This window comes from Sinohyriopsis cumingii, chromosome 5 (genome assembly GCF_028554795.1).
Source record: "Sinohyriopsis cumingii isolate HCF-2022 chromosome 5, ASM2855479v2, whole genome shotgun sequence".
In the NCBI taxonomy this organism is placed as follows: Eukaryota; Metazoa; Mollusca; class Bivalvia; order Unionida; family Unionidae; genus Sinohyriopsis; species Sinohyriopsis cumingii.
The window spans coordinates 66,774,328-66,783,868 of NC_142965.1; the positions used below are offsets into that span (position 1 = coordinate 66,774,328).

General features: G+C 34.4%; 1 protein-coding gene across 2 annotated transcripts in view; it reads left to right on the forward strand.

The window, feature by feature from the left end:
• LOC149799353 (von Willebrand factor D and EGF domain-containing protein-like) overlaps positions 1–7,163 on the forward strand; it is a 92,625-nt gene extending 85,462 nt beyond the window's left edge. For both annotated transcript variants that reach the window (XM_089958675.1, XM_089958676.1), the window contains 3 exons: positions 1,110–1,218; positions 3,241–3,388; positions 3,877–7,163. In XM_089958675.1, the coding sequence (XP_089814801.1) occupies positions 1,110–1,218; positions 3,241–3,388; positions 3,877–4,075 (456 nt within the window). In that variant the 3' untranslated portion in view covers positions 4,076–7,163. The remainder of the gene's footprint in view (positions 1–1,109; positions 1,219–3,240; positions 3,389–3,876) is intronic.
• The last annotated feature ends 2,378 nt before the right edge of the window (positions 7,164–9,541 follow it).

The window sequence follows — 9,541 nt, forward strand, 5'->3', positions numbered from 1 at the left end:
GACTTTTCTGCTACAAGGAAACGAGAGCTAATTAAGCATAACTCGGTGCTACCAAATTCAATTCGAATGATAATTATAGGCCCATCTGGGAGTGGTAAGACGCAGTTGTTACTTAATTTAATAATGAAGTGGATGAAGTGGGACAAGTTGCATTTGGTAGCTCCATCTGTGGACGAACAGCGATGCTACAGCGTGTTAAAAGATTTTAATGAAAGTGTAAAGTCGCTAAACGACGGTGATGATGTTGTTGAATTTATTACTAGTATTGATGAATCGCCAAGTATCGATGATATTGATGGGAGAATTAACAATTTAGTCGTGTACGACGATGTGAGGTTGGACAAACAATCAAATCCTGCCAGGATATTCTCACGTGGCAGACATAAAAATGTGGATGTGATTTATGTAACTCAACGATATACACAAATCCCGAAACTGATCAGGGACAACTGTAACATTCTTGCGCTGTTCAACGGCGTTGACACACACACGTTACGAAATATACATCAGACTTGGTGCAGCGGCGATATGGATATAAATAAATTTAAACATTTCTTTAGTCGTGCTCAGGTAAAACCACATAGGATTGTAACGATAAATTTACATGATCCTCGAACACGGTATCGTGTCGGGTTAGATATGATTTTCAGATAGAGAGCAGCAGAGGGGGCGGCGACAACAAAACGCAGCAACAACGGCAACAACAACAGCGTAAGGTTAGTCCTCGTATTCAGCGTTGGAAGTTGTGGGCGAGCCCCCCTACTGGGGACGACAACAAAACGGCGACAATTGCGTTTACAAGCGTCAACGCGTTTTTATAAAGAGCTTATTTCGGCGTTTGGAGGCTTCTAAAAGTTGTGGGATTCGCCCCCTCTGCTGCTAATGACTATAATGTATGATTATGTTAACTTAAGGTTACAAAAACATTAATATATAACATTCGGCACCACTATATTGCTTTAATTTTCAATACATTCTAAGATTTATACGAAAACGTCTTGAAGTAAAATATGTGCAGTGTAATCCATTACCACATGAGAACCAGTAGGCGCCTATAAACATTTTCCTTAAGGATTTGAAGATTATTTTGCTTTTGCGTTTGTTTTCAGAATGGAAGCTGCTTTATTGATGATGTGTGCTATAATGATAGCAACCAAGATCCATCAGACAGCTGTAAAACATGCCAGTGTTCTGTTGATCCCTACTCATGGACGGACGGTAAATTAAACCTATTTTAGTGTTTCAATACGTGGTACTTCGGATAACTGCTGGCACATCATTAAATACAAGGCTCCTTGACTCCATAAAAACTGTGCCGTCTATTGTGTCTTACACCTTGCTGAGCACAGACAGATTTTGTGACTTAATTAGTATTCAGTCGGCCTATGCTTCGTTTAGGTCATTCACTCAGTTTATGACCTTACGTGTTAGAGACCTATATTAAACGGTGTCACCCTAACTGAAGCATCTGAGCAAACGAAGCATACTTAGTAACGCATGTCTCAAGAAGACCGAACTTTTGTGACTTAACCCTTGGATATCCTAGTCGGTCTTGCATATAGCTTTATTTTATAGCCTGCAAAACTGAGAGCTCACTTTGCACTTTAATGAGATCATAGATTCACAAGTGTGAAAACACAGTTGATACACAGTCTATAAATCCTTTATATTGTTATTTACGCTGAATTTGATAAGGATATTTTTATGACATTAAGGTGAGTAATTTTGTGATACACAAAATTAATATATATATATATATATATATATATATATATATATATATATATATATATATATATATATATACATATAACATTTAATAGGATTTGTCAGTGATGAAGACACAAGCAATTCCTATCCGCTATTCAGCCTAAGAAAAAGAAGAAGAAAAAAAAGAAAGAAAGAAAAAAAAAAAAATATATATATATATATATATATATATATATATATATATATATATATATATATATATATATATATATATATATTTGCATTAGAAAGATAACCTTTCAAGGTTTTGGCATTGGAACTCTAATAGAATCAGTCAATATCAATGATTAAGAGGTATTCGGTATTCGATTGTTTATTTCTATTTTCTTCGACGGACAAATAAGTGTATGATTTCCACCGTTCTGGTTGCTCCAACCTCACATGATGTTGAAAATAGATCAGATAGCAGAGAAGGAAGGAAAGAGAAAGGTCAGAATTATAGAGGTTGGTGCTTTGAATATATAAAATTTGAAGTCCTTGTAAAATTATATGTAAGCAAATAACTGTCGTTATAACGATTGGCTGTCTATCGATTCTATTTAAACGATGAACTATCGACATAACTTGTGATTCGATATATTTTCTATGTAAGCGATGAACTTTCGGCTCAGTTTTTAACTATCTATATTTTTGTATGTAAACGAAGAAGTATCGGCAGCACTTTTGGCTGTCTATGTTTTCCATTTAAATGATAAACTGCTGCCAGTGTTTTTGACTGTTTATATTTTCTTGCATTTGTACTTGCTGTGTTTTCATATTTCTTTCGACTGTTTAGAGTGTACCATACTATCACAGGGTAACTTGATACTGCGAAATGTCATTGTAGTCTCATCCATTCAAGTATCATGCCTGCTCTTCTGTATATCATAATTTGCGCACCGTTGTAGAGGATTTAGCGTATGCTTTAGGATGAGAGTCGTACAGTTAGGGATCAGTTGCAACTCCCAGTTGGAAATTAGATAGAACCCCAAGCAACCAAACAATAAGGAATTATATGATATTTAAATATTCCATGATTATCATTTAAACCCAGGCAGGCTACATTAGAAGCAGATAAGGAAATGCTTCAAATTTACATTTCCTTCGAACTTATTTTCACGACATTTTACGCGAATAAGCCATTTTTATCTTCATTAAAATCGTGAAAGAGGCTAATATTTCGGCCTAGGCATTCTAATGCTATAACATTACATGATATTGAGAGTTCCGTTTTAGAGGATTGTCAGTGTAGTCAGTATTAGCAAACTTTACTTCTGACCGGTGCCTGATATGGTCTGCAAGGTGGATCGAATCAGAGATCTCAGAAAGAGTCGCCGATTGCTGCTAATTTAATGTGTTTTTTCGGGGGAGGGGGTTTTCAAGGTTGTATTCAATTAATCTTTCGGGTATTATCATATAAAAGTATTCATGCTTGAGCGAGGCAAGGTGATTATATATGTCCTAGTTATAAACATTTGATATTCTTTGTAGGATGTACCAGTAGCAAAAAGAACCTGCCATCTTCACCTGACAATTTTATTCTAATAGAAGCATCCGTTGTCTCAGCCTTATTAGGCTTAGAGATCTTGGTCGTTATTACAATGGTGATCATCAAATGCTGCTTTAACAAGGAAAAAAGGTGAGTGGGGACCTGAAAAGAAAAAATAGCATTCATGTATTTAAATGTCTTGATTGATAGCGGTCTAAATAGACATTAAATATACACAGAGAAACGATTACACTTGAAACCAATACGCAATTTGAATATATATCAACATTATACCTTCACCGTCTTCCACCAACCCCACCCCCTAAAGAATCAACAAACTATTGTACAATGTAAATCTACATACGATGCATTTACTTCACTAGTAGTTCACATTTGGCACAAATTACTTGACATTTAATTATATTTAGGAAAGTGTTGAATTGTTCCCTGACACGTGTATATACTAGTCCATGCCTATTGAAAAATATATGCAAAAGCATTCAGTACATAATTCGTGTTTTCTATCGTATTATGGTAATATTGAACATTTTTTAGCGTCAGATATATATATATATATATATATATATATATATATATATATATATATATATATATATATATAGTTTTATAATTTTCAGGGTTGCTGGAATATCAACGTCTCCTGGCAATACAACATTTCAAGAGAATGAACAAAACTCTGGTCAGAAAAATGTACCAGACAGTGAGCCAAAGACGGAAAGAGAGTCCAGTTTCCACAACAATCAACTGTGCGGAGATAGACCAGGATCTGCCAAAATACTTTCCTTCGACTTTTCCTATACACCACTTCCATACTAGACACTCCTTGAATGAGCATTGGCATGTTTTGACATTACATGCCCTTCACCGTGATTATAGAGCACACAAGCTGGCACAACCTGCATAATTATATCACCACTGGAGGAGTTTTGTTCCTAATAATTAAGACTGAAAATGCTTGCAACACATTTACATCCTAAACATGCAGCACTTCAAGTTAGTTTCATCACCAATGAGTTCGCTTTGTAATGATAAGTCTAGCTTCAAATACAGATAAAATGTAGTCTGCATTTGATATTTTAGAACTAAAACTGTGGTTGCAGTTGGAGCTGGGTAATACGTAAATTTAGTACTGGGATGTACCGCGGTATTTCTGAAGATACCGCGATACGTTCTACCGCAATTATGTTAGGGATCAACAATGTATTGGTCTAGGACAGGAGCATGACACTATTTTCAAGACACACTCCTTTACACATCAGCTGTAATAATATCTTGCTCTGATTTATAGCAAACTAACACCAGGTAATATCTAGTAGAACACCAGATAACATCCATTACTACATCAGATAATACTCATTTTAACACCAGGTAATATCCATTATATCATAAGAAGAAAACAAATTATTTTGAAACAAATGAAAACAGAATATCTCATCTCAAAAGAAAATGTTGCTCTCCCTCAACCAAATGTTAAATTGCCAGTATCTTATTGTAAATAAATTTACTAGGTTTATGATAATTGTTTTATAGGTTGCAATCTAATAACTTGAAAGGAAGTGAGATGATTAAGTTTACATTATAGCTGGCAGATCAATTTACTAGGTTTATAATAATTGTGTTATAGCTTGTAATCTAACAACTTTAACTGAAATGAGATGATTAAGAAGTTTACATTATGGCTGACACCCTGTGAAAAGATATTGAGTTAACATTAGAGAGGTTGCTGAAAAAAGTATGGATATCTTCGACCGAAGCTTACAATTTACCAGCTATCCTACTATTATAATAAAGCATGGAAGCCCCTGGCAAGACATTTCTGAGAGTGGTCCAGCACACATATAACACATTGACTTACCAAATGAGAAAATATTTAATGGACTTGAGACATTACGTAATATTAAAACAAATCACAACTGGGATCCTAAAAATCTTAAAATGGTTTCCAATTTTACAAAACCAATTCATTTTTATACGATATTAACATACACAAATAATGATATAAAAAAATGCCATGCATTTGTGCTTTTTAGTCCAAAATCTTTCCATCAGTTTGAATTTGAATCAAAGATCTTTCACGACATTCCATTGGAATTTGGAAACCACATCGGCCTATGCCAAGTCAAATATGTGATTGAATAATCATGCATGTAATTATATTTGTAACATTGAAAATTAATTTGTGATAATTACATATGTTTTGTTAAAGCAAAATAGTAATTATTTAATTACTTTGTCATCTAAAGAGAAATTATGCTGCGAACAGCAGTAAATTCATAGTGAGATTACTCGGGAATTTCTGTACATACCTTACTGACGGAAACTACCGAAGTTCCTGCACAGTAAATAAGTGCCGTGGAACGTTTCATCGTAAAATAATACCGCGGTAAAAAGGAATACCGGTAATACCTCGCACATCTAGCTTCAATCGTTATTTTCTAATAGTTGCTTTATCTTCTCATTATTATATATAGAAACATTGATTCCACTGAAGGTATTTTGAAATGAATTGATCCTTTGAGATGCTCAATGCAGCATGTTTTTCATACCCTGTATGTAGTTCAAAGCGGGAAAAATGCATGTCTATATTATGGGGAAATCAACAAATTGCACAAAAAAGCAAATATAATTTCTAGCTTTCGTTTGCGTCTACCAAAACTACAAAGTATACGCTGCTGCATTGAGTAATATGTGTCTTATGACTGCTGTATCAATGCTGGTCAGTAGATATCTGTATAAGGTGATTGGAACATACATTTGTGAATGAATAATTGCTTCAGTGCTATAACATGTTCCTTCGTTCTGGTATCTTATAGTATCATTACTTGCTTAGTGTTTCCTTTTGTAAATAGACGTAAAGTGAACCCTGCTTGAAAAAGGGAAGGCACTCGACAATCTGTGAAATCTAGTGGTCCTGTCATATCTCATGACTACCTAAAGTGAATGCTGTTGCTGAAATGAAAAGTCTTGGAACAGTTTTAAAAAAGTAATCTCAACGCACGTTCAAATTAAATACACATAGCCGAAAGGTTAACGATATTATACTCTACAGTGCTTAGGTATGTTAAATATAAGAATCAACATTGATAGATGATATAACTAGTCCACCGAGTTGAACAAAACACGCGCTAGTTATCAATGTGCTGTTTATGACTCACGTATTTGTTAAGGACATAATTACACAGTCTAAAGATATTACGCATAAATCATATTTTTGTATGATGGCATCATCAATATTATTCATATAAATTAAATTTTCTCTAATGCATGTATGATTAATTTTGACACATTGCTCCGACACAAATCTCAACTTTAATCAAGAGTCTTTTAATATGAAATTATCAAAGACCGATGTAAAAGGCCGGACGGTTGCTGGTAAATGATGAGAAGTATATAGCACCGGTATATTGGGATTGTTCTAGTCGGTTGAACTTGGTTATCTAACTGTATCAAAAAATCTGTTATAGAGAAACAGTGTCATCAAATCGTCTCAGTCAGTCAATGAGTTGGAGGCTCATTATCGTCCTTCTTTCGATTCCAGTTAACATTGACAGGTGCTACATTGGGTGTTAAGCTTCACCTATTTAGTAGAGTAGCCGGTCGACTACAATGCCTACCATGACACCATATCACGAAACGATCAATTTGTCTCCACGAACCAGGGTCAGGAGCAGAAGTAGCAAGATCCCCAGTTATAGACGGGCTTTATCCTTTCCACCCTTAAGTATGCATATCGTAACCTGACGTGTCGATCTTAGTTTAAATGTCAGAGGCTTTTATTTTCAATTTGTTTTTAACTATGTGTCTATTGTTATTCAAATAATGTGTATGTCTGTTCTTTTCTGCATGCTATTTAATTTTGAGTCGTTGTTTTTTGAAAATTTATTAATAAATATTTAAATATTTATATTAATTTTTATTTTGTTTATTCATTATGTTTTAGATTTGCATTTCTTCAAGATCATACAATCGTCTCTAATGTGTTTATGTATCAGGACACATTGTGATACTTCTTGCATTTGAATATATTTCATAACTTACTGAATTATTACAGATGTATGTGCATTTTTGTCTTCATAATAATGTTGGAGTTTTTTTAGATTTCTTTTACTGGCTTTCAGTGCAATAAAATCAAGCTTAAATAATGCAAAGCGGGCAGTCATGCGTCCTACGAAATATAATAATCATATATACATATTTTAAAAATGTAGTTTTCTCCTTTAATCATTATTTTCAATCAGCACTCTTCATTCTGCATCGTCTTATCAGGCCTTATCGACCTGTCATATCTGCATTCTCAAAATAAACATGGGCCAACGACCTGAGAGCTACGCGTTTGAATTATGCACAAACTAACCCCGATCACGCATCCTGTAGTACCATTATGTTAGTCTATATAAGCCAGCAACAAATGCGTCACTTTTCCATACCAGTCTGTATATTGTCGGTTACCATAAATGTACTTTGGATGAGCGTAGTTGTGTGTGTGTGTGTGTGTGTGTGTGTGTGTGTTGGCGAGAGTGAGATATCATCTGATTATTAAGTGGATAATAACCTTTGACGTATGTACCTCTGTCCAACCCTGAAGTGGCCCTAAATATAATCTTGAGTACTGGTTTTATCCTTTCTTTTAAAGCTAAGAAATTATCACACCAAATTTTTTTAGATGTCCATTTTGTGTAATGCAGCACTGAAATGGAGCGAGTGGGGGTTGATAGATTACGGTACTGGGAGCACGCCTCGTATTCAGAAAGATGCACTTAATAAACGAACTTGACACAAACCTCAAAATACCTTCGAAAAATCTGTGACAATAATCGGATTAAAACATGCTTAATATTTTGGCACGCTCACTGTTATGTACGATAATTTTAACATTACACTTGATCTATGAGTGTATGCTGCCTAACACAGTGTAAATGACATTTATTGTAAGCCTACGATGAAATATGAAATATGAAATGTTTTTATATATTTCAAGTTAATAAGTTCCATCAATTTGTACAAATGATTGGTACTAATAAAATCGCCAAGTCCGTCGTAAGCTGTCAAAGAAACTAAAGATATAAAATTTGTCAAATGGACGACATACTGAGTAAAATACAAAAAGAAAAGAAATGGAACGTTCTAACATGCAATCTCTCTCTCTCTCTCTCTCTCTCTCTCTCTCTCAACAAATATTTAATCGAATTTATACCAGTTATAGGCAAAGGTTGTCTATAATAATCGATAATGATACAAAAGGTAAAATGGCAATTAGTCTCTTGCATAGTATGTCGGGTACCGAGATCTCCTTGCGTTTTGAGATATGTGTACAATTCCTCCCTCCATGAATGTATCCCAACCCCGGTGGTTAATTTAGTTGTCACTGATTAGATCAATATTTCGTTACGTGTTATATCCAGGAGCTCAGATAACAATACACCATTTAAAGAAAGGCGTAAAAGGCAATACCGCTATAAACTAACTGTACACGTATCGGGTGTACGAAGCGTGCGTAGTGGAGTTAAGATACGTTACTAAGTATAATAAAGCTACCTGTGGAAAAATAATATTACTGATTACACACTAGGATACCTCAATAAGTTCGGTGATTACAAAAGAGTGTTAAGCATATTATTCTAAGAATACCCGACAGCTATATATTTAGCTCTTCTCCTTCTGGAAGTTAATGCCTACTTTTGGCGAGGGTTAGTTGATCCACTGAAGGACGTAAATAATGTGTACCTGAACTGGTGAACGTAAATGTGATTAGAATTAACAATATTCCGTTCAATGTAATAAACAATGAAGTATACTATGGTAGATTTCCTATAATGCAACACGTGTAGGGACTACTTTAAAACAATTATAATTTAAAGGATATAATACATATGTGTTGGATCAATATATGACTTTGATATACATGGCTTATTTACACATGCGAAGATATCGTGTACATGAAAATATTTTGAGCAATCTACGATTTCTTTTTTAGGCAATTAATGTTTGCAAAAGATGATAGAGAGGCAACACAGACCATGGCGATTAGATAAGCAGCGGTAGGTTTATTAGGACAACGTCAGATTAGTACTTTTAGGCTTCCAGGTTAAATATTCTCCTAGAAGAGCATTAATCGACTGTCAGATTGTATCATTTGGAATGATAGTAGGTTCATGTATCCTTTGAGTCATATATCCATTAATGTGTTGAATGTATCTTTTAAATTAAAAAACAAAAAAAGAAAACAGAAAACAACCAATAACAATACCACAAATAAATCATGCAGCAGAAGTTATCTTTCTG